The sequence below is a fragment of the Chiloscyllium plagiosum genome, unplaced genomic scaffold (assembly GCF_037043375.1).
Source record: "Chiloscyllium plagiosum isolate Xiang-an unplaced genomic scaffold, Cpla_swu_hap1 HiC_scaffold_11, whole genome shotgun sequence".
NCBI classification, from domain to species: Eukaryota; Metazoa; Chordata; class Chondrichthyes; order Orectolobiformes; family Hemiscylliidae; genus Chiloscyllium; species Chiloscyllium plagiosum.
In genome coordinates this window covers 13,116,568-13,143,090 of record NW_028270149.1, presented here as the reverse complement: position 1 = coordinate 13,143,090, position 26,523 = coordinate 13,116,568, and the positions used below count along the sequence as shown (strand labels likewise).

The following is a 26,523-nucleotide window of genomic DNA, read 5'->3' as shown; positions in this document are numbered from 1 at the left end:
TTCTATGTTCTATGTTCTACGTTCTAAAAGATTTACAAGGATGTTGCCAGGGTTGGAGCATTTGAGCTATGGGGACAGGCTGAACAGGCTGGTGCTGTTTTCCCTGGAGTGTTGGAGGCTGAGGGGTGACCTTATAGAGGTTTACAAAATTATGAGGGGCATGGATAGGATAAATAAAGTCTTTTCCCTGGGTTGGAGGAGTTCAGAACTAGAGCCCCGCCCTTGAGCCCCGCCCCTCCAACCGCCACCAGGACAGAACCCCACTGGTCCTCACCTACCACCCCACCAATCTCCATGTACAGCGCATCATCCGCCGTCACTTCCGCCACCTCCAAACAGACCCCAGCACCAAGGATATATTTCCCTCCCCTCCCCTATCAGCTTTCCGTAGAGACCACTCCCTCCGCGACTCCCTTGTCAGATCCACACCCCCCACCGACCCAACCACCACTCCCGGCACCTTCCCTTGCAACCGCAGGAGGTGCAACACTTGCGCCCACACCTCCCCCCTCACTTCTCTCCAAGGCCCCAAGGGAAACTTCCATATCCGCCACAGATTCACCTGCACCTCCACCCACATCATCTACTGCATCCGCTGCAGCCGGTGTGGCCTCCTCTATATTGGGGAGACAGGCCGCCTACTTGCGGAACGATTCAGAGAGCACCTCTGGGCCACCCGGACGAACCAACCCAACCAACCTGTGGCACAGCATTTCAACTCCCCCTCCCACTCCACCGAGGATATGCAGGTCATTGGACTCATCCACCGCCAAACCACAACAACCCGACGGTCGGAGGAGGAGCGTCTTATCTTCCGACTGGGAACCCTCCAACCGCAGGGGATGAACTTGGACTTCACCAGTTTCTTCATCCCCCCTCCCCCCACCTTGCTAGAGGGCATAGGTTAAGGATGAGAGGGGAAAGATCTAAAAGGGACCTAAGGGGCAGCGTTTTCACACAGAGGGTGGTACGTGTATGGAATGAGCTGCCAGAGGAAGTGGTGGAAGCTGGTACAATTGCAACATTTAAGAGGCATTTGGATGGGTATATGAATAGGAAGGGTTCGGAGGGATATGGGCCGGGTGCTGGCAAGTGGGACTAGATTGGGTTGGGATATCTGGTCAGCATGGACAGTTTGGATTGAAGGGTCTGTTTCCATGCTGTATATCTCTATGACTCTATATACAACTGATACAGTAAAAACGAGACAGCGTCCCTCCTAGGAACAGCACAAACTACACAATCGTACATGGCATAAAGTGCATAAGAAGTGCAAAACACACAAGTTACAATGAAAGAGAAGAATGATATATAAGAGACATTTTTTCTAGCAGCAATTCGAAGTTATGCAAAGAATTTCAGATGGGAAAGAATCTGATCATACTAGATTAGATTAGATTAGATTACAGTGTGGAAACAGGCCCTTCGGCCCAACAAGTCCACACCGACCCGCCGAAGCGAAACCCACCCATATCCCTACATTTACCCCTTACCTGACACTACGGGCAATTTAGTATGGCCAATTCACCTGACCCTGCACATCTTTGGACTGTGGGAGGAAACCGGAGCACCCGGAGGAAACCCACGCAGACACGGGGAGAACGTGCAAACTCCACACAGTCAGTCGCCTGAGGCGGGAATTGAACCCGGGTCTCTGGCGCTGTGAGGCAGCAGTGCTAACCACTGTGCCACCGTGCCGCCCAGATGGGAAAATTTCCCATCTGAAATTCTTTGCATAACTTCGAATTGCTGCTAGAAAAAATGTCTCTTATATATCATTCTTCTCTTTCATTGTAACTTGTGTGTTTTGCACTTCTTATGCACTTTATGCCATGTACGATTGTGTAGTTTGTGCTGTTCCTAGGAGGGACGCTGTCTCGTTTTTACTGTATCAGTTGTATATAGAGTCATAGAGATATACAGCATGGAAACAGACCCTTCAATCCATACTGTATTAAGGAGCCTGATGGCTTGGGGGAAGAAACAGTTACACACAGTATCTGTGGTCCTTGATTTTCCATAGTGATGCTGCATCTCTTGGTGTCACATCACTGTGGCAAGCGATGCTCAATTTGAACTTTGAGTGCTGTTTGCTTTCCCATGCTGTAAATTCTGCCTAAAACAAGCTTCCCACCCCTAATTGTGCAGAGGGCAGTTAAGAGTCAACCACATTGATGTGGCTCTGGATTCAAATATAAGCCCGACCAGGTAAGGACAGTAGATTTTCATCCCTATAGGATGCTAGTTAGCAAGATGGACTTTTTAATGACAATTGACATTGGAGACATGTCCACCACTTGGCCATCTCTTTGTTCCAGATTTTACTCAATTGTGAGCTTAAACTATCTACCATGGTGGGACTTCATCCATATTACCAGAATATTAGCCTAACGTTCGCGATTTGTAGCCCAGTGATATTACACTAACATCTCCCTTACAGCTGGACAACTCTTTCATAAATCCATCATAAGCAATAATGGGCTGAATGACTTCCTTATGCACTGCGATATTCAATGAGCACATTTCAACAGCAGAGATTAGAGTGGTGCTGGAAAAGCACAGCAGGTCAGGCAGCATATGAGGAGCAGGAAAATCGACGTTTCAGGCAAAAGCCCTTCATGGTGTGTTTTTCCAACACCTAATCTTGACTCTGATCTCCAGCATCTGCAGTACCCACTCCGTCTACATTTCAATAGCAGTGCATTAGTTGTAAAACACATTGGGACATGTTAAGACACAATTATGCTCTCAATAATCAAAGCTCCTTTTATCAACTGCAGTTTATCAACTCCTATACACACATACACACGGACACACATACACACAGACGCGCACACAGACACCCACACACACCCTTACAGACAAACACACTCTCTCACTCACACATGCACCCCTTCACAGACTTAAGACACTCTGCACTCACCACACATACACTTTCTCACACTCACAACCCCAAACTCAGACAGACACACACACACAGACAGATAAAGACCCACATGCACACATATATTTTGTGGGGTGAATTTGTACTTGCAGGGTTACATTGTACTTTGCTCAAAAACTGCATGCATTCATGTAGAACTCTGAGCTCAAAAACTGCATGAATTCATGTAAAACTCCGTTATCTCACTTTTAGATTAGAATCAATCTAAACATCATGGCGTAGACAGAGAACACAGGGGGCCAACACCTTCAACATATTGTCTAGCTATCACTCATTGTTAACAGCTAACCCGAAAATGCAACTTTTTAAAAAAAGGTTTTGTGATTTACACATGAAAGAAGTGAAACTATGACTGTATTCTAACAGATGAAAGGCTTAACAGACAATCAATTTTTCAATGTATAATTTCAGTTACATCACACTGTAAATTTTTGCTATAAATTCTATGTTAGGATTGAACCCTCCACGATCACTTGATGAAGGAGCGTCGCTCCGAAAGATAATGTGCTTCCAATTAAACCTGTTGGACTATAACCTGGTGTTGTGTGATTTTTAACGGAGTATATCTGGTCTGTGAAAACTAGCCGCAAGCACTTTCACAAACTGACATTATGTATGATTACTCCACTTTCAGATTCCAAATGGGTATTATCTACATAGACACATAAAGTAATGGAAACAATTACTGTGTTGTGCAAAGATGCAGGAAAAGGGCCTTTCACTAATGATGAATGTGTAAAAACAAGATAAATTACCTTGGGTCCCGCCTCAAAGCTGCAGAAAGTGACTGAAACAGAAACATAGAAAATGACCCCACAAACTTCATTAATTAACTCTTTGTTTGTGCTGGCATTCTCTGGATCTGTCTGGGTAAGATCTCTCCCACATTGAAGCAAGGCTGCAACAAGTCATTATTTCAAATCCATTTGTTGTTTCAAATGTTACACATTGTGGAAATTTCTTTTTAATTGCAACTTAAAATGAATTAATAGCAACTCTGGCTCTCTCTAAAGCTGAGGATCAAGGACCCATAACAGTGGACACTCAGCCATTTTGTAACTTTGTCAAATCATCTTTGTGATGATTTCTGACAACACTAACCTGAGGGCAAATGGAAAAACAGAAAGACCGAGCAGTCTTCAATCACCAGTAACATACTGTGAATTGTGAGTTAAGGGGCACAGTTCTATAAAGGTAGATCACTCCAACATAGCATGAATGAGAGCCGACAGCACTCATTCCACATTAGATGACGTGCTGTGATGATGTCTATAAAAACACCAAACTGTAGAGAGAATACAATGCGCTGCCAAATTATAGAGTGCTCACAGAGAGATTGCTACCCTATATCACTACAGTAATTCCATTCCATTGATCCCAAAACACATCAGGACATACTCGGGGACTGAAATGCGCAATTTTTCTTCTTTGTTTATCCATCACAGTCGGCAGAAATCTTTCAATTCATAAATTCCCCTTTTATCCAATAATTTATTTCCCTTCCATAAAGTGTTAAGCATGAACACCTTTTATAGATTAGATTCCCCTACAGTATGGAAACAGGCCCTTCAGCCCAACAAGTCCACACTGACCCTTTAAAGAGTAACCCAACCACATCCATTTCCATCTGACTAATGCACCTAACGCTATGGGAAATTTAGCATGGCCAATTCACTTGACCTGCTCATCTTTGGACTGTGGGAGGAAACCCACACAGACAGTCACCCGAGGCGGGAATCAAACCCGGGTCCCTGGCACTGTGAAGTAGCAGTGCTAACCACTGAGTCACCATGCTAACCCTGTAGTCAACAATAGACATGGCTCCTTATAAACTACATGGACTGTTTCTCATGCTCAAAACGTTCTGTCAACCCACTGTGTTTTACTGCATCCAGTCTCATCCAACTCTTTTGATTCAGAACCTATGCCAATTGCATGCAACAAATTTCCTTTTAGATACACTTCTGGGCAGGGAATTGACAATTGTTGGTGACAAAGATTTTGCAGTCTCTGCACAAATAAAGTTGCCTCTCTAATCCTTTTTCAGAAACCCTTAAATTCTTATGAGCAGCTCAACAACCCCATTACCCACATCACAACAATGACTAAAATTCAATGTCACTGTAAAGCACTCTAGGACCTTCTTAGGTTGCGAAAGGTGCTACATGAATGCAAGTTCTTCCCTAGTGTTTTCTTACTGACCAGCAGAAACAATATGCCTTATTCCAGTCTTTCCTATTAGAGCCATTAAAAAAAGGCAGAGAAAGAGGCCTTTAGCCCATCAAATCTGTACTAGATGAACAATACTGAAAGGAAGTTCACCATTAATTTTAAGGTCTCCTTCCAGCATGTAGACCATGGCCTTGCAGATTCCAGTTCCTCCGTGTGCAGAGTCAAGCTCCTTTCAAATGAATTGCGGACTCCTGCCACAGCCAGCAAACTGGCAAGTGAAGTCCAGATACCCACTGCTCTCTTGGTGAAAAAGCTTTCCTCATGTTCCTTCTAGTCTTTCCATCACTCAGCTTTAATTCTGTGCTCAGCTGATATAGAACATAGAACAGTACAGCACAGAACAGGCCCTTCAGCCCACGATGTTGTGCCGACCACTGATCCTCATGTATGCACCCTCAAATTTCTGTGACCATATGCATGTCCAGGAGTCTCTTTAATGTCCCCAATGACCCTGCCTCCACAACTGCTGCTGGCAACGCATTCCATGCTCTCACAACTCTCTGTGTAAAGAACCCACCTCTGACATCCCCTCTATACTTTCCTCCAACCAGCTTAAAACTATGACCCCTCGTGTTAGTCATTTCTGCCCTGGGAAATAGTCTCTGGCTATCAACTGTATCTATGCCTCTCACTGTCTTGTATACCTCAATTAGGTCCCCTCTTCTCCTCTTTTCTCCAATGAAAAAAGTCCAAGCTCAGTCAACGTCTCCTCATAAGATAAGCCCTCCATTCCAGGCAGCATCCTGGTAAACCTCCTCTGAACCGGCTCCAAAGCATCCACATCTTTCCTATAATAGGGCGACCAGAACTGGACGCAGTATTCCAAGTGCGGTCTAACCAAAGTTTTATAGAGCTGCAACAAGATCTCATGACTCTTAAACTCAATATCCTGTTAATGAAAGCCAAAACACCATATGCTTTCTTAACAACTCTGTCCACTTGGGTGGCCATTTTAAGGGATCTATGTACCTGCACCCCAAGATCCCTCTGTTCCTCCACACTGCCAAGAATCCTATCCTTAATCCTGTACTCAGCTTTCAAATTCGACCTTCCAAAATGCATCACCTCGCATTTATCCAGGTTGAATCCATCTGCCACCTCTCAGCCCATCTCTGCATCCTGTCAATATCCCGCTGCAGCCTACAACAGCCCTCTATACTGTCAACGACACCTCCAACCTTTGTGTCATCTGCAAACTTGCTGATCCATTCTTCAATCCCCTCATCCAAGTCATTAATAAAAATTACAAACAATAGAGGCCCAAGGACAGAGCCCTGTGGAACACCACTCACCACAGACTTCCAGGCAGAATATTTTCCTTCTACTACCACTCGCTGTCTTCTGTTGGCCAGCCAATTCTGTATCCAGACACCTATGAATCCCATTCCTCCTGACCTTCTGAAATAGCCTACCATGGGGAACCTTATCAAATGCCTTGCTAAAGTCCATATACACCGCATCCACAGCTCGACCCTCATCAACATTTCTAGTCACATCCTCAAAGAACTCTATAAGGTTTTGTGAGGCATGACCTGCCCCTCACAAAGCCGTGTTGACTCCATTTAATCAAGCCATGCTCTTCCAGATGGTCATAAATTCTATCCCCCAGAATCCTTTCTAACACCTTGCAGACGACAGACGTGAGACTTACTGGTCTGTAATTGCCGGGGATTTCCCTATTTCCTTTCTTGAAGAGAGGAATTACATTTGCCTCTCTCCAGTCCTCAGGTACGATTCCAGTGGAGAGCGAGGATGAAAAGATCTTCGCAAGTGGCGAAGCAATTACATTTCTCATTTTCCAAAGCAGCCGAGGACAAATCTGGTTCGGGCCTGGCAACTTGTCAATCTTAATGTTTGACAAAATTTTCTGCACATCATCTTCCTCTATCTCTATCCATTTCAGCATGCACACCTGCTCTTCAAAGGTTTCATTCACTACAAAGTTTGTTTCTTTTGTAAAGCCAGAAGCAAAAAACTCATTTAGAGCTTCCCCTGCCTCTCCTATCTGACATGTCGACTCAGGGAAACCTGGCTACTCCATCCAAGCTTCTCATATTTTTGTACATCTCTGTAAAATCACCTCACAGCCTCCTCTGTTCGAAGGAAGACAATCACATCCTACCCAATCTTTGCTGCAATTTCCAAGCCCTGGCAACACACTTGGACATTTCCTCCATAATCTCCTTACAGCATCTATGTCCTTCTTGTCAAATAGTAACCAGAACTATGCACAAAATTCCAAATGTGCCTGAACTAAGATTTTACAGTACACAGTTCATAGTCTTGTATTGTATCCGTACATCTGCTAGTCTTCATTCCTTTCAGTTTATGCTGCATCTAATCCCAAAGATGTGCAGGTTAGATGGATTGGCCATGGGAAATGCAGGGTTACAGATATAGGGTAGGGAAATGTGTCTGGGTGGGATGCTCTTTGGAGGGTTGGTGTAGACTTGATGGGCTGAATGGCCTGTTTCCACACTATATGGATTCTATGATTCTATCCAGTTATTTTGCTTGCCAGAACTGAAAATGGAGAGAGGAGTCTACATCTCAGGCCTTGGTGGGATAAAAGAGATGCTAGAGATTTGAAACAAAAACAGAAGGTGCTGGAGAAACTCAACAGGTCTGGCAGTATCTGTACACTGAAAAACAGAGTTAATGTTTGAGTCTGTATTATATGCAGATGAGAGGTGGTTGCATGTAGATATTTGACAGTTCTCTCATGTTAAGAGAACAGCAAAACATTTGGATCTTTAAGCTTTATAAATGAAGGTATTGAATACAGAGTCAGGTAAGCTATGCTGAACCTTCATTAAGTTCGAGTTAGGCCACAAGCAGCATATCGCATCCAATTCTGATCACGATAAATTGAAAAGGATTTGGACATCCTTGAGAAACTATAGAGCAGATTTAACAAAATGCCTCCAGGGATGATGGAATCGAGCCATGAGGTTTCTTGGCTCAGGAGATTGTAGCAAAGGAGATTGAGGGGACATCTGATAGGTATACAAAATAATAAGAAGCCTTCTTGTGGTAGTGCTCCCACCTCTGGATCAGGAAGGTCCAAGTTCACACTCCACTTGCTACAGAGATATATAACATTTCTGAACAAGTTTGTTCAAATACTTACAAGATAATGATGGGTTCATTTAAAATAGACAAAAAAAATTGCTGTTCCCATTAGTTGATGGTACAAAAGCTGGGTCTCAGAGGTTTAAGATTTTGGACAAGGGGACACTGTGATGACAAATTTGTTTCTACAGTGCGAGTTCGATGGACTGCATTGCCTTTGAGGATGATGGTAATGTCCCTACCTCGAAGCCAGGAGGTACAGGTCAATTTGAAAATATCTCCATGAATCAATTGTAAGTCAAAACAGGCTTGAAGGCCTGTGTATCTCATACCTGTTCCTATATTGTATACCACAAAGTGCAACAGACTGCAGTCTAATCTTAAAATTGTTATTGGTAAAATTTCAATCAACAACTAACCTACAGGGATCTCAAAATGAAGCAATTGACCATCTTGCCAAAGGCAGCAATGTACATATTACCATATTTAACCTTGCATAACTTTTCCCAATAACTGTACCTCTCAATCACTTGTTAACCCTTAAGCTTCTTTCCCAACTGCCCATTACTTCCCATTGAGAATTAAAGGCACATTTGTTTCCTTCAGACATTTTCTTCACAAACACTTTTCTCTGGTTAAACTCCAAATAATCATTTTTTTGAAAGAGGGTCATTTACTTGGACAACACCACTTTAAACATCAGCTAACCAGACAACCGATGAACAATCAAGACTTTTTCAACCAGTGTTAATGCTCAAACTTTGCCATCCTCTAATTTGCCCAAAAAGGCATTGCCCTTTTAAGACAGGGATGAGGAGGATTTCCTACTCTCGAAGGGTAGTGAATTTGTGGAATTCTTTACTGCAGAGAGCTGTCAAGGCTGAGCCACCAACTGTATTCAAGGCTAACATAGATTTTTAATCAGTAATGGAACCAAGATTTATGAGGAAAAGGCAGGAAAGTGGTGTTGAGGGTTTTCAGACCAGCTATGAATTGAAGGTGCCAGTGTTGGACTGGGGTGGACAAAATTAAAAATCACACAACACCAGGTTACAGTTCAACAGGTTTATTTGGAAGCACTAGCTTTTGGAGAGCCGCTCCTTCATCAGGTGGTTGTGGAGTGCACAACCAGCTGATGAAGAAGCAGCGCTCCAAAAGCTAGTGCTTCCAAATAAACCTGTTGGACTGTAACCTGGTGTTGTGGGATTTTTAACCTAGATCAGCTAATGATGTAATTGAATGGCAATGCTGCTGCTGCTCTGTCATACGGTCTCATATAGTTTTGAGAATTCCTATTATGTGCATGGAACTGAGTGCACTTATACTAACATTAGGTTAGGAAACTATGGTCTTACCCTGATTGCAGGATTGGTGCCTTGTGGTATTAGCCACCCTGCAATTACATGGTTTAGAGTATGAGTTGTTCACTGCCAACAATCCTCCTTTGTCTATACTTGGCCAGAGCTTGTTTGATGATCAGTAACAGAGGATACACCCACAGTAGAGACTTTCAGAAAAGGCTCTGTTCTTTGTGAACAAGATTTTTTTGCACGGCAGTAGTTATGATTATGACAGTCAGTCATGATCACCAGGACTCATGGGAGCAGTAGATAATACATCTGCTCCCGACAAAGGCAAATATAGAACTCACTGTTTCTGCCCACAGACTGTGTGTGGCATCACCAGATTGGATGGAGCTCAGTGTAACACAAAGAATAACTCCTTCAGAGAAATTATCTTACACAACAAAAACGCCACAAATTCAATATTTAATGCCTGGTAAAAAAAATGTAAAAACTGCAGATGCTAGAAATTAGAAAATAGAAACGGAAATTGCGGGAAATACTCAGGAGTTCAGGTAGCATCTGTGGAGAGAAATCAGAGGTAGCATTTCGGGTCCAGTGACCCTTCCTCAAAACTGATAGTAGTTATGAATTTTTTTAATGCAGAAAATAGGATGAGAGAAGGGGTAAGGAGTAAATGATAAGTGGAGATAGAGCCCAAAGAGAGAGAAGAACAGTTGGACAGACAAAGAAGTGGATGACAATCAGCCTGGGAGAATGAATAGCTGCTAATGGGGGCTATTAGTGACTAATAATGGGTTGCGTGCAATAGCAGACCATGTGATAACAAGGTCTACAGTGTGGGGATTGGGATAAGGACATGGGAGAAGGTGTCTCAAGTCCTCAAATTGTTGAACTTGATATTGAGCCCAGAAGGCTTGTAAAGTTCCCAAGCGGAAAACGTGATGCTGTTCTTCCAGTTTGCACTGAGCTTCGCCGGAGCACTGCAGCAAGCCTGAGACAGAGATGATTTGGAGGTGCTGGTGTTGGACTGGGGCGTACAAAGTTAAAAATCACACAATACCAGGTTATAGTCCAACAAGTTTAATTAGAAGCACGAGCACAGCCACCTGATGAATGAGCAGCGCTCTGAAAGCTAGTGCTTTCAATTAAACCTATTGGACGATAGCCTGGTGTCGTGTGATTTTTAACCTCGAGACAGAGATGTTGGTCAGGGAACAGAGATGTTGGTAGTGTGTTGAAGTGACAGGCAACAGGAATCTGAGAGTCATTTTTGTGTTCACTTCTGTTTTTTCTAAGTAAACAGTCATGTTTGGAATTGTATGTTTGCTTGCTTGTATGTGATGGGACCCATACTGGAAAATGACAAACTGCCAGTCTACAATGGGCATTGACTAAGATGGTCTTCAGACAGGTGGTGTTGAAGTGGCATCAGGAAACTTAAAGCTCAGTGCAAGCTGGAAGAATAGAACCTCATTTTCCATTTGGGAACTCTACAACCTTCTGGACTCAATATCAAGTTCAACAATTTGAGGGCTTCGACATCTTCCCCAAGCTTTCCCCCACCTCCACACACCAGGCATTGTTATCACATGGTCTGCTATTACACACAACCCATTATTAGCCACTAATAGTCTCCATTAGCAGCTATTCATTCTCCCAGGCTGATTGTTATCCACAACGTTGTCAAACTGTTTTTCTCTCTCTTTGGGTTCTATTGCTACCAAATGTTTGCTCCCTACCCCTTCTCCCCACCCTATCTTCTGCATAAACAACTTTTTCTGAATTACGAAAGGTCAGTCAACCCAAAATACTAACTCTGGTTTCTCTCCACAGATGCTGCCAGACTTGCTGAGTTCTTTCAGCAATTTCTGTTTTCATTTAATGTGTAGTGTTTTGACCGGCAGAAGGAGTGTACCAATTTACCAATTACCTGCCTCAGGCGACTGACTGTGTGGAGTTTGCACATTCTCCCCTTGTCTGCGTGGGTTTCCTCCGGGTGCTCCGGTTTCCTCCCACAGTCCAAAAAAAATGTGCAGGTTAGGTGAATTGGCCATGCTAAATTGCCCGTACTGTTAGGGACAGCGATAAATGTAGGGGAATGGGTCTGAGTGGGTTGCGCTTCAACGGGTCGGTGTGGACTTGTTGGGCCGAAGGGCCTGTTTCCACACTGTAAGTAATCTAATGTTCAAGTCCAACTCCTCTATGAGTCAGAACACAAAAATAAAAATACAGTTACCAAAATGACTAATGAAATAACTTATCTGCATCAGGTTTTGAACAACAAGATCCAACCATCAGGTATCTTAATAGACACAATTATTGGTTTATCAGCAAAACAAAACTTATTCAACAAAAATGCAAAAATTGATTAACATGTAATTCAATACTATTGAGTATAAATGCTTTTCACTTTAATTATCCCCCAAACACACCCAATCCTCAGGAAAAGAAAGAGGAAAAACAACCTTCTATGCAGAGATGGATGTTCTGAAAAAGAAAATACTTTGGTTAATGGATCATTCTTGAAGATAAAAAGGATAGAGCGTAGGATGTTTTGAAGTCTGTTGTTACAATTGTCTTGTGTCTGAGATTAAGTCATTATTCATGCATGACTGTCTCTGATGTCTTTCAGATACAGCTTGATCAGGAAATACTATCTTGTCATGTTCTTTCAAATACACTTTAAACAGAACAAATAGGTTTTATCCTGAACTGACAGCAATGGTTTACGCTTCAAAGATGAGAGACATCAGCAAGGCAGCTCGTTCTTAACAGGCTTTCCTCCAGTTCACCTTAAGAGTCATAGAGTCATAGCATGGAAACACACACCTTGGTCAGCTCATCTATGCCAAGTTTCCCAAACAACAACGAGCCCCACTTGCCTGCATTTGGCCCATATCCCTCTTAACCTTCCCTATTCATGTAGCTGCCCAAATGTATTTTAAAGTTATATTTACCTTCTGCTGCCACTTCCTCATATGAATCACTCTGTGTGAAAACTGCCCAGGTCCCTTTTTAACCTTTCTCCTTTCACCTGAAAACTGTGCCCTCTAGTTTTGGACTCTTCCATGCCATGGTAAAGACTTTTGCTATTCACCTTATCCATGCATTTCATGATTTTATAAATCTCTATAAGATCACCCTTCAAACTCCCATGCTCCAGTCACCTTATAATTCAAACCCTCCAATCCCAGGAACATCTTGATAAATCTTTTCTGAACCTTTTCCAATTTTATACCATCCTTCCTCTAGCAGTGTGAACAGAACTTGTGGCTTGGAAAAGTAAGCTTCAAGGCAAGGGCGTAATTGATATGTGGAGCTTGTTCAAGGAGCAACTATTGAGTGTCCTTGATAAGTATGTACCCGTCAGGCAGGGAGGAAATGGTCGTGTGAGGGAGCCGTGGTTTAATAAGGAATTGGAATCCCTTGTTAAAGGGAAGAGGGTGGCCTATGTAAAAATGAGGCGTGAAGGTTCAATTGGGGTGATTGAGAGTTATAAGGTAGCCAGGAAGGACCTGAAGAGAGAGCTAAGAGCAGCAAGGAGGGGACATGAAAGGTCCTTAGTTGGTAGGATTAGGGAAAACCCTAAGGCTTTCTATAGGTATGTCAGGAATAAAAGAATGACTAGGGTAGAAATAGGTCCAGTCAAGGATAGTAGTGGGAAGTTGCGTGTGGAGGCTGAAGAGATTGGGGAGACATTGAATGAATACTTTTCGTCAGTATTCAATCAGGAACAGGACATTGTTGTCAATGTGAGTACTGAGTCACAATTAAGTAGAATGGATGGCTTTGAGGTATGTAGAGAAGAGGTGTTGGAAATTCTGGAAAGGGTGAAAATAGATAAGTCCCCTGGGCCTGATGGCATTTATCCTAGGATTCTCTGGGAAGCAAGGGAGGAGATTGCAGAGCCTTGATTTTTATGTCCTCGTTATCTACAGGAGTAGTGCCAGAAGATTGGAGGCTAGCAAATGTGGTTCCCTTGTTCAAGAAGGGGAGTAGGGATAATCCTAGTAACTATAGGCTGGTGAGTCTCACTTCTGTTGTGGGCAAAATCTTAGAGAGAATTGTAAGGGATAGGATTTATGAACATCTGGATAGGAATAATGTGATCAAGGATAGTCAGCATGGTTTTGTGAAGGGCAGGTCGTGCCTCACAAACCTTACTGAATTCTTTGAGAAGGTGACTAAGGAGGTGGACGAGGGGAAAGCGGTAGATGTGGTGTATATGGATTTTAGTAAGGCGTTTGATAAGGTTCCCCATGGTAGACTACTGCAAAAAATACGGAGGTATGGCATTGAGGGTGAGTTGGAGGTTTGGATTAGGAGTTGGCTGGCTGGAAGAAGACAGAGGGTAGTAGTTGATGGCAAAGGTTCATCTTGGAGTGCCGTCACTAGCGGTGTTCCGCAAGGATCTGTTTTGGGACCATTGCTGTTTGTCATTTTTATAAATGACCTGGAGGAGGGGTTAGAAGGTTGGGTGAGCAAGTTTGCGGATGATACGAAAGTCGGAGGAGTTGTAGACAGTGAGGAAGGATGTGGCAGGTTACAGCGGGATATAGATAAGCTGCAGAACTGGGCAGAAAGGTGGCAAATGGAGTTCAATGTAGCTAAGTGTGAGGTGATTCACTTTGGTAAGAGTAATAAAAAGATGGGGTACTGGGCTAATGGTCGGATACTTGGTAGTGTGGATGAGCAGAGGGATCTTGGTGTCCATGTACACAGATCTTTGAAAGTTGCCGCCCAGGTAAATAGTGCGGTGAAGAAGGCATATGGCGTACTGGCTTTTATTGGTAGAGGAATTGAGTTCCGGAGTACTGAGGTCATGTTGCAGTTGTATAAGACTCTGATGCAGCCGCATCTGGAGTATTGTGTGCAGTTTTGGTCGCCATACTATAGGAAGGATGTGGAGGCACTGGAACGGGTGCAGAGGAGGTTTACCAGGATGTTGCCTGATATGGTAGAAAGATCGTATGAGGAAAGGCTGAGGCACTTGGGGTTGTTTTCATTGGAGAAAAGAAGGTTTAGGGGTGACTTGGTAGAGGTGTACAAGATGATTAGGGGTTTAGATAGGGTCGACAGTGAGAATCTTTTTCCACGTATGGAGTCAGCTATTACAAGGGGGCATAGCTTTAAATTAAGGGGGGGTAGGTATAGGACAGATGTTAGGGGTAGGTTCTTTACTCAGCGAGTCGTGAGTTCATGGATTGCCCTGCCAGTAGCAGTGGTGGACTCTCCCTCATTATGGGCATTTAAGCGGGCATTGGATAGGCATATGGAGGACAGTGGGCTAATGTCGGTTAGGTGGGCTTGGATCGGCGCAACATCGAGGGCCGAAGGGCCTGTACTGCGCTGTATTCTTCTATGTTCTATGTAACTGTATGCAGTGCTCCAAAGGTGGCCTCACCAGTGTCCTATTACAATCTCAAAATGACGTTCTTAACGGCCTTTCATTCAAACGAGCAAGATAGCAAGAAAGTCTCCAGATCAATCAGGGGTTGACAGCAAGGAATACAGGTACTCATAATTATGAGGAAGCCTTGTCAAAAATAATTTCCCACTGTAGTTAACTCAGCCACAATAGGGTCATTTAAACAGTTCTTGGATAAACATATGGATGATGATGGGATGGTGTAGGATGATGGGCTAAGATTAGTTCACAGGTTGGCACAACATCGAGGTTCTGCGCTGTATTGCTCTATGTTCTATGTCCACAGTGAACTTTCAATGACCTGTTTTACAGCAAAACCTTCAAGCATTTCTATGAAACTTGAAATAATTTCACATTCCACAATACTTCAAAATGAAAGTCCTCCAAACAATATTAAATATAAAGTATGTTCATAACAGTGGGAAGATGTTACTATATCATTTCTGTTTGCTGGCAATACTTGAATTAATTGTTAGTTTTTTCTGATTTGGAAGATAATGGCATTTCTGAAAAATGAGACATCATATTGTGGTTTTGCAACTTGAGGTGCTCATCAGAGAAGCATACAAGTCAGTCATATTGAAGTGTAAATGTTGAGCCCGCTAAATATCCACAAAACCCTTTAATTCTTTGAGGAGGTGACCAAGCATGTGGATGAGGGTAGAGCAGTGGATGCAGTGTACATGGATTTTAGTAAGGCACTTGATAAGGTTCCCCCTGGTAGGCTTATGCGGAAAGTCAGGAGGCATGGGATAGAGGGAAATTTGGCCAGTTGGATAGAAAACTGGCTAACCGGTCGAAGTCAGAGAGTGGTGGTAGATGGTAAATATTCAGCCTGGAGCCCAGTTACAAGTGGAGTTCCGCAGGGATCAGTTCTGGGTCCTCTGCTGTTTGTAATTTTTATTAATGACTTGGAAGAGGGAGTCGAAGGGTGGGTCAGTAAATTTGCAGATGATACGAAGATTGGTGGAGTTGTGGATAGTGAGGAGGGCTGTTTCGGCTGCAAAGGGACTTAGATATGATGCAGAGCTGAGCTGAGGAGTGGCAGATGGAGTTCAACCCTGTCAAGTGTGAGGTTGTCCACTTTGGAAGGACAAATAAGAATGCGGAATACAGGGTTAACGGTAGTGTTCTTAGTAAGGTGGATCTTTGAAAGTTGCCACTCAGGTGGATAGAGCTTGTAAGAAGGCCTATGGTGTATTAGCGTTCATTAGCAGAGGGATTGAATTCAAGAGTCGTGAAGTGATGTTGCAGCTGTACAGGACCTTGGTTAGGCCACATTTGGAGTACTGTGTGCAGTTCTGGTCGCTTCACTTTAGGAAAGATGTGGAAGCTTTGGAGAGGGTGCAGAGAAGATTTACCAGGATGTTGCCTGGAATGGAGAATAGGTCGTACGAGGATAGGTTAAGCGTGCTAGGCCTTTTCTCATTGGAACGGAGAAGGATGAGGGGTGACTTGATAGAGATGTATAAGATGATCAGGGAAATAGATAGATAGACAGTCAGAAACATTTTCCCCGGGTACAACAGAGTGTTACAAGGGGCCATAAACTTAAGGTGAAGGGTGGAAGGGATAGAGGGGATGTCATGGGTAGGTTCTTACCCAGAGAGTGGTGGGGGCATGGAATGCGCTGCCTGTGGGAGTGGCAGAGTCAGAATCATTGGCGACTTTAAGTGGCAATTGGATAGGTACATGGATGGGTGCTTAAGCTAGGACAAATGTTCGGCACAACATCGTGGGCCGAAGGGCCTGTTCTGTGCTGTATTGTTCTATGTTTTAACCCATCCACCCTTCAGGAAAAGACAGGAAAAAAGAGAATTCTCTGCTAACTTCAGGTGGGGAAATCGGCAAGAATGCAAAATTTGAAAAGGAACATCAGTGTATTTGGTCGAACATGATCAAAACAAACAATTTAGGAATAAAAACTGGAGCTTTCAGTTCCTGGCATCATTCAGATAATACCAGAAAGTTTCAATCTTCACCATAAATTCTTTTAGTTCTGCACAATCTGAGCTGTCCATGTACATGGCCCCCAATGTATGAACACACACACAGAAACGTGTGAAATAGGAGCAGGATATGGCCATTCAGCCCCTCAAAACTGCTTCACTCCTGTACTTCAATAAGAACTTCAAAGGCCATTCTGTCTGATAAGTTTTGACTCTCTTGGTAGCCAAGATGCTATCTACTCAGCCTTAAAAATATTCAATGACTCCACCTCAAATACTCTCTGGTGAAAGGTCTTCCAAAGATGAAAATTTTCTGATAGATGAAAAAATTCTTCTTCACAATCTTAAATTAAAAGTCAATTATTTTTAAACTGTGCTTGGTAGACTGGTTTAAACCATAAGAAAGAACATAAGAAATAGGAGTGGAAGTAAAGCCATTTGGCCCATCGAGTCCACTTTGCCATTCAATCATGGTTGATGGGCATTTCAACGCTACTTACCCATATACTCCCCATATCCCTTAATTCCTTGTGAGATTAAGAATTTATGAATCTCTGCCTTGAAGACATTTAACGTTCAGGCCTCCATTGCGCTCCGTGGCAATGAATTCCACAGGCCCACCACTCTCTGGCTGAAGAAATGTCTCTTCATTTCCATTCTAAATTGACTCCTTCTGATTCTAGGGCTGTGCCCAAGGGTCCTATTATCCCTGCCATTTGGAAACAATTTCTCAGCGTCCACCCTTTCTAAGCCATGAATTATCTTGTAAAGTTTGTAAGTTGGATAGCATGGGATCCAAGGAGAGCTAGCCAATTAAATACAAAATTGGCTTGACTGGAGGCCAGTGACCAGCGGTGTGCAGCAAGGATTGGTGCTAGGTCCGCTGTTGGTCATCACTGACATAAACAATTTGGATGAGAATGTAGGAGGCACCATTTGTAAGTTTGCAGATGACACCAAAATTGGTGGTACATTAGAGAGTGAAGACGGTTATCCAAGAGCACAATGGGATTTTGATCCACTGAGCCAGTGAATCAAGGAATGGCAGACAGAAGGTAATTTAGGTAAATGTAAATTGTTGCATTTTGATAAGACAAACCAGGGCAGGACTTGCATAGTTAATGGCAGGGCTGTTTGGAGTGTTGTTGAATGAAGAGTCCAAGGGGTGCAGGTACATAGTTGCTTGAAAGTGGCATCAGACATAGATAAGGTGGTGAAGAAGGCGTTTGACAAGGTTGCCTTCATTGGTCAGAGCAGGGGTTGGGACATCACGTTACAGCCGTACAAGACATTGGCGAAAGTGAGGACTGCAGATGCTGGAGATTAGAGTTGAGAGTGTGGTGCTGGAAAAGCTCAGCAGGTCAGGCAGCATCCAAGAAGCAGGAAAGTCGACATTTTGGACAAAAGTCCTTCATCAGGAATATTGGTAAGACACTGGTAAGGCCACATTTGGAGTACTACATACAGTTCTGGTCACCATGCTGTAGGAAGGAAGTTATTAAACTGGAAAGGGTGCAAACAACATTTACAAGGATATTATCAAGACTGGAAGGTTAAGAGTTATAAGGAGAGGCTGGATAGACTTGGACTTTTTCCCTGGAGCATAGGAGGATGAGGGGTGACCTTATAGAAGTTTATAAAATCATGAGGGGCATAGAGGTGAATAGCAAGATCTTTTGCCCCAAGGCAGGGGAGTTCAAAATTCCAGGACATAGGTATCAGGTGAGAGGAGGAAGATTTAAAAGGGATCTGATTGGCAACTTTTTCACACAGAAGGTGGTGATTATATGGAACAAACTGCCAGAGGAAGTCTTGGAGGTGAGTACAATTACAACACTTAAAAGGTATTCAGACAGGTACATAGACAGGAAATGACAGGATATGGACCAAATGTAGGCAAATGGGACCTTAGTTCATTTTAGGAAACCTGGTCAGCAAGGAGGAGTTGGGCCGAAGAGCATGTTTCTGTGCTGTATCACTGTGAATCTCCCACAAAAGGAAATATATTTTCAGCAACCATCCTCTCAAACGCTCTGAGAATCTTATTTGCTTTACTAATATTTAAATTTATAAGAATAAGAAATAATTACAGGCCCACTCCATCAAAATTTTCCCCATAAAACAATCCCGATTTAAGGTATCAATTCAGGGTGCCTTCTCAGAAATGATTCCAATGCTTTTCTATCATTTTCTAAATGAGTACCAGCAAAACTCACTCCAAGCCACTCACCATCCTGACTTGGAAAAGCATTGCTGTTCCTTCAGTGTCACTGGGTCACAGTCCTGGAACTCCCTACCTAACGGCATTGTGGGTCACAGAGTCATAGAGTTATACAACACAGAAAAAGGCCCTTCAGTCCAACTTGTCCATGCCAACAAGATATCCTAAACTGATCTAGTCTCATTTGCAGTGCCGGGTCGACAAATAAAGCTGTGGACAGAGCCACAGATGTGGTCTCATCGATGCTCTGTACAACTACAGGGAAACATTCCTACTTTTATATTCCATTTGCCTTCCAATTCACTTCCTGTACCTGTATATTAACATTATTCAATTCATCTAACATGGCACAAATTCCTCTGTAGCATAGAGATAAGCAATCTTTCTGTTGAGGGAGGAATATGAAACAACGTGTGATATTTAAAGAGATGCCACATTAATTTCATGTTATTAGTGTTTTCCTTTAGCAAACATACAGTTCATTTGTCAAACATTTTTCTCAGGGACACATTCCCTAAAAACCATTTAATAAATTGTTTCACCTAATTAAAAATATTTGTGTTCAGTTTTGTACGAGCAAATTCAAACTCAAATGCCCCCTTTCCTTGCTGGTTTTTCAAAGGTGGAAATTATTTCAACTCCCAGCCCTGAAATTAGGAGTTAAAATTGAGTCAATTTTGGGCTAACCTCTTCTTAAGCAATTGAGTGGGATTGAAGATGACTTACTTCCACTCGTGTTCAATGAGTTAACTGATAGATAACCAATAAGTCCAATATAGGATTGGCAGACTCTGTCACATGCAGAACAAGTGGTGCTTGGATTGATGAGTTATTTGGAAGTTTTTACATCCTCCCCCATATCTTGCCCTTGCATGTGCACATTCCGGATGGAGTCTCATGATGCATTTGGTGTAGTTCGAATGAAATTTTGGACGATCACAACGAATGGACTCCCATAAGTTGGTGAGAAGGTTCAACCTCTTCAAGTTCATTTTGAGTACATCCCGGAGGTGATTCCCAGCTCCCTGAGAGCTTTCTGTCACACTCACATTCTGGGCACAGCAAATATTTCAGGAGTTTGCTGTCAGGCATACTAACAATAATACTGGAGCAGATTTTCAGTCATTAGGTTGGGAGGTTGTCCTGACAGAGGCTATTGATGTTGAACTAGCTACTGGACTGCAGTTCACTACCACCATGACTATAAACAGGTAGCTGCTGGATAGTCACACCATTCCAACTGGTTCACTAACAACTCACTGACCTCAATGATTCAGGTTTCAGGTGAGGAAATATTTTCAAGTAATTTTAGAGAACATATCTCAAGAAATTCCAGACTATCTTTCTGAAACAGTCTTAAAGACAATCAGATGAAAACTATAAAGGCACAGTAATTAAATGCTTCCAAGTTAAACATTTTATACATCTCTGGGGGTCCCTGAATCAAGGAATGTCCAACTTACAAATGCTTGTACTTTGAATGCAATCTCAGACTAGGGTGTAATTTTAAAGATCCAAAATACGAACACTTCCTGTAGTTACGATTGGCTCCTGCACTGTATACAAGTTGACTTGCAAAGAGAGTCCAGAACAGAATCTGTTCACAAGCTGGGCACTGCCTGTAGTGGCTAATTGACGAGGACATCTTGATCCCTTTGAATATTCCACTTTCCAACCTCTTGCCGGTCAAGAGATACTCTATGTATCTGTTTCTCTGACCATAGTGGATCATCATCATCATTGACAGCTTGCTGCTTAGTTATTTGTGACAGGCTTTGTTTCAGTTTTGAATAAACTGTGTGTTTTGAGAGGTTGGTTATAGTTAATGAAGTCTGCAGAGAGTGAGGGAGGTGTACTCAAGGATTCCAAGAGCACTGCTTGATCCAGTGACTGGTGATGTAGTAAAGAGCTGCAGTGTGAAAGAGAGGTGGTGCAGAAGCAAAAGAAAACAGAAGCTGCTCATACAACATGGAGGAGGAGGGGAGATGGACTCGCTATGTGTAATTCACCTTGGGGCGTCCGGCAGCTTTCCTTCAACCTGCTCCTGATTGAAAAGTGTGCGGCACCTGCGATTATCAAAGACAATGTTCAGAGAATTCTGTCACCTCTTGGAACTGGACCTGCTACCTTAGCACCATATGGGAATGGTTCTGCTAGATGCTGTGACCTTAACCTCTGTACATCAGGATCCTTCCAGGCTGGAATAACAGGCAATACATGTTGTTGAAATCCTTAATTTGGTCTTTGATTTACCTTTGTCTCAGGTACATTAATAATTCTATGGTAGTACAGAACGTAAACAAAGAAACAAATAGTGATATCAACACTATCGACAGCATGCTGTATAAAATGGTCTCTCTTTATTCAAATTTGTTTCGAGTCCTAGTCCTGATGAATGCAAGGTGAACAGCTTCAATTTCATGTCTTCTTTAGCAGTATTTAAAGTTCTAGATTGAGGAAGCAGTCATAGGGATAGTGGAAGCATTGATAGTTAACGTCTGACTGGAAAGTTTTGACATCATTATTTATAAAGGGAAGAAGAGAATGGGAAACTACAAACCTGTTAGCTTGGCGTCTATGATATGGAAAGTTTTAGAACATATTAGAAAAGAAGTGATGACTGGGCATTGAGAAAAGAATGGCATAGTCAACAGGGATTTGTGAAAGGGAAATTATGTTTGATAAAATTGTAGTTTTCTAAAGATATTACTTGTAGCATAAACAAAGAAGAACCAGTGGGTCTAGCATTTTGGATTTTCTGAAGGGTTTCGATGAGGTCCCGCACATTAGGACCTCAGCAAGTGCAGGAAGTGAACCCACATTATTGGTATCAGTATTGCCAACCAGCTGTCCAGTCAATTGATCATTCTCAGTAATGGGGTAATGCAGAGGTCAGTGGTAGGTCCACAACTGTTCATAAGCTCTGTAAATAGTATAGATGGGAGAACCAATTTTTATATTGCCAAATTTGCTAATGTCACCATACGCGGTAGGAATATAATTTGGGAAGAAGGTGCAAGGAAGCTTCAAGAGGACTTGGACTCATTAAAGTGAGTGGACGAGGATATAGCAATCAGAATATAATGTAAGTAAGCATGATGTTTTTGACCTTGGTAGAAAAAACAGAAAGGCAAAATCTCTCTTAAGTAGTGAGAGCTTGGGAACTGCGGGTGTCCAACAGGATCTTGGTGTTCCAGCCCATGAGTCACCGACATCTAACATGCACTTGCAGCAAACAATTACAAAGGCAAACAATATGGCAACATTCATTTCAAGGTGATTTAAGTAGAGAAGTAGAAAAGATGTCTTTCTGCAGTTGCACAGTGATTTGGTGAGACCTCATTTGCAGTATCATGTATAATTTTTGTTTCCTTTGCTAGGGAAGGATATACTTGGTACAGAAGAAATGAAATTAAGGTTCACCAGATTAATCTCTTCAGTGGTCGGACTGTTTTATGAAGAGACATTAAGGAAACTGGGTTGGTATTTTTGACAGCAATGAAGAATGAGAGACAACCTCATGGAAAACTGCAAAATCAGCTCAATGTGCTGAACAGTCTACTCCGGTTCCGACGTTCCAATAAGTGTGCAATTCTCTACTTTCCTTCTCCCTCCATTTTCAAATGGCCGATGATATTTACAATGTCCCAGAAGCCTTTCTAGAATTTTTGGAATTTTTAAAGACAACACTAGTATACCCATTACCTCTGCAGCCACTCCAATAACACCATGGGGTGCAGTTCATTTGGTCTAGTGGATTCATCAACTTACACTCCAGTTAACTTGTCAAGAAATACTCTTTACTAGTACTGATTTCTATCAGTTCCTCAGTTTCACATTGCTTGTCTGATATCAGTAAGGGATTTTCAGCATTTTTTAAATCACTTTCCTGGATGGTGGCAACTCCATCAACACACAAGAAGTTTGATCCCATTAGGATTCGTGATTGGTGCCACATCCATGGTCAGCAGCAGCTGCTGCAACCTGCACTGCAGGAATTCATCAAAACTTCTTCGACACCACTTCTAAACCCATGATTTGGAGATGCCAGTGTTGGACTGGGGTGTAAAAAGTTAAAAATCACACAACACCAGGTTATAGTCCAACAGGTTTAATTGGAAGCACTACCTTTTGGAGCGCTGCTCCTTCGTCAGGTGGTTGTCAAGTACACGATTGTAAGACACAGAATTTATAGCAAAAGTTTACAGTGTGATGTAACTGAAATTATACATTAAAAAATATCTTGATTGTTTGTTAAGTCTAACACCTTCAATACATTAGCTGGGCTGACACCAATTGTTGAAGTTCACTTGAGAACGTAACTTTTAAAAAAAATGTTTGTGACTTACATATGAAAGAAGTGAAACTAACTTGGTCATTCTAACAGATGAGACACTTAACAAACAATCTTTTGGTCTTCCAATCACAAAATTTAAACCCATTCATATATTAGTGAAATGAAAACAAATCGAAGGAAGGAAAGCTGTTTGTCAAAACAAATGCATTTTACAAACAGATAGTTGGTAGCTCTGTTGACTTTTGCTTTTGTGGTTGAATCTAATATCCATTGGATGACTGAACCCAGAGATTTATTAACATTTCTGTGCCCAATATTTCAACTTGTTATGGACTGCTCAGATTTACATTGTACTATGAAGCTTTATTTTTCCTGGAGGGAAAATTAGGTCATTAGTTCTTCTTCCTTTAATATTTGACAGATTGCCAAGAATATTTCTGCATTGAAGCAATACTTCCCAGGAGCAGATCCATGGTCTCGCGAAACTAACGGATGCCACCAGGGGTGATTGAGATCTCAGAATCACAAAATTGCCACAGTGTAGGTGGAGACCATTCAGCCCATCATGCCTGCAATTGTTCTATTGCCTAGTGCCTTTCCCCCATATCCTTGCAAACCACATCTGACCAAATAATTAGGTGGCATTGTGGCTCAGTGTTTAGTGCTACTGCCTCACAGCCCCAGGATTCCAGCCTCGGGTGACTGTCTCTGTGAAGTCTGCACATTCTCCCTGTGTGCGCATGGATCTCCTCCAGGTGCTCTGGTTTCCTCCCACCGTCCAAAGATTTGCAGACTAGGTGGATTGCCCATGCCAAATTGCCCATGATGTGGAGGCTAGTTGGATTAGCCATAGGAAATGTGCGGTGATTTATGGGTTTGGGTCTGAGTGGGATGCTTGTTGGGTATGGGCCGAATGGCCAGCTTCCAAATTGTAGGGTTTCAATTATTCTAAATAATTATCCAATGCCCTCTTGAATGCCTCAATTGAACCTGTTCCATCATGCCACTGTCATTTGCACCAGTGTTAAACAGAGCCCCTGCCATATAAGGATGCTTCAAGTGCATTGGCGGTTGTCTTTATGGTAGGCAGGGGTCAAGTTGGCTTGCCAGGGCATTTAGAGGCTCCATTCCCAGAAATGGCCAGGCAGGGGAACTTGGGGTAGGAATGCAGTGTCTGCTGCCTCAACTGGCCGCACAGAGAGGGGCCTTCCCTTCTAAACCAGGGTCAATTCAGTTGCTTTCTTTGATTTACACCTCAGATGGTACACCTCTAATGGAGGCAACTACAAAGAGATTCTCAACACCACTCTTCAAGGCAGAAAGAATTCACTACACTATTTAGGTCACTTAATACACACCCTACCCTCATCCTAAGAATGTCACCAAGTCTGTCTCGACGCCCAAATGAAAGCTTGTGACATCAGGCTCGCAGAGTCTGGCGGGAGATTTAACAGCTTGTCTTTTGATTTATGAGGTGATGAGATTGATGATACTGCTTTTGTTACTGCCTTGCTGTCTGTGGGAGTCTGCTACGCTGTCCTGTTCCCCACATTACAACAGGGACGACACCAGAATTTCTGAAGAAGTGCAGTCAATCTGGCCTCAAAATGTTCACCCTGCTTCTCTCCACTCATGCTGCAAGACCTGACCAGTAATTTCCCATTTTGATTCAGATCTCCAGCCTCTGCGTTTCCTGCTTTACTTCAGGAGTGCCTCACCTGCTGTAGAAGCTGACCCGGAAAGGTGCTATATCAATGCAGTGTGTTATTCTTTTATTCCCAAATAATTTGTTCTTGTTTTGGGGAAATGACAATTTGACGTGAATTTCTGCATCAGAGTAATACAAAGAATTGAAGAATAATGGATAGGTGATGGGAGTTTAATTTGATCTTTTGAAATTGCCCTTAGTGTATGGTCTGAGCTGTACAGCCCTCCCCTTCTCTCTCACAACACAGTGCTCAGTCTCTGAAACCTTCATTCATTTAACTCCGTAAAATTGTTAACTGGCTGGTCAAACTGTCCCACAGTTTTGTCCTTTCCTCTGACAACATTCTGATGCCTAGACAGCAATCTGTAGAATTTAACAACAGCCGTTTCTTGAGGTGGGATTCCTGTTTAATTGTTCCTGTGGACCGATGATTCCAAGTCAACAGATTTCAACCATATCCAGCTGCCCATCTTAAAAACACTTCCGAAATGACTTGCAGCTTGGAATCAGTGTTACATATCTAACGGTGTTAACATTACCCTGCCTTCATTAACCAGATCCCGAGCAAAAAGAACACAGATATCTTGCTTGTGGGAGAGATGTTTTAAGCAGACTGTAACTGTCCTGAAAGATAGCTCGCCGATCTATCGTTTTAGTCAGCAAAAATGTAACGCAGCACTTTCAAATATTGTGTTCAGGAACGCATAATGGGTGCCCAAAGTTCCCTTAGAGATCTATGTCGATAACGGGACTGTTTAAAGACTTTTGGAGCGACTGGGTATAAATTGCAGCGGGAAAGCTCCAGACTGAATGTGGTTTGCTACTTTTTTTTTGTTGCTTTCCCTCGTTACAATTAATCATGCCTGGTCCCAAGGTAAATTTTACTTTCATATTCCCCCCAATGTAAACAAGATCCTCCCAAACTACCCACTCGACATTTCAACAGCAAATCTCTCGCTGCTGCCTGAAGAATGAGTTTTCACGTCCTCTTCCTCCCACTGACTGATTTTCTTCTTTGGTTACGGCGAGAGTTCAAGAGAAAAGCAGGCTGCAGGAGATGTAAAAGAGAAAAACAACTTCGCCTTACCCTGCCGTGCCTCGGAGACAGCAATAAACCCCCGCCATCAGCTGTCAGGAACAGCTCATGCCTTCAGACCATCTTCACCAGAGTCTAACACACAAGGGCTGTTCAGTGGCCTTTCAATCGAACTGAGGTGACCCCACGCCCGAGCTGTAGCACACGTTCTGCCAGCTTAATGCTCTCCCCTCTTTCTAAACTCACACAACGCTGGTGGTGGTGTGACTGAGCAAAGCATCAGCACTGCACGGTATAATCAAACTGGACTCATGTAAATGCATCAGTGA

The 26,523-nt window shown here is 42.8% G+C and overlaps 1 protein-coding gene across 2 annotated transcripts in view; it reads right to left on the bottom strand.

Moving 5' to 3' along the window:
- Nucleotides 1-26,523, bottom strand: part of LOC122557432 (uncharacterized) — a 197,755-nt gene that overhangs the window by 133,086 nt on the left and 38,146 nt on the right. The window contains exon 1 of one of the 2 annotated variants that reach the window (XM_043705163.2): nt 26,246-26,457. The exons of the other annotated variant lie outside the window; for it this stretch is intronic. Within the exon in view, the coding sequence (XP_043561098.2) occupies nt 26,246-26,283 (38 nt within the window). The 5' untranslated portion in view covers nt 26,284-26,457. Of the gene's footprint in view, nt 1-26,245; nt 26,458-26,523 lie in introns of those variants that run through there. 2 annotated transcript variants of the gene reach the window in all.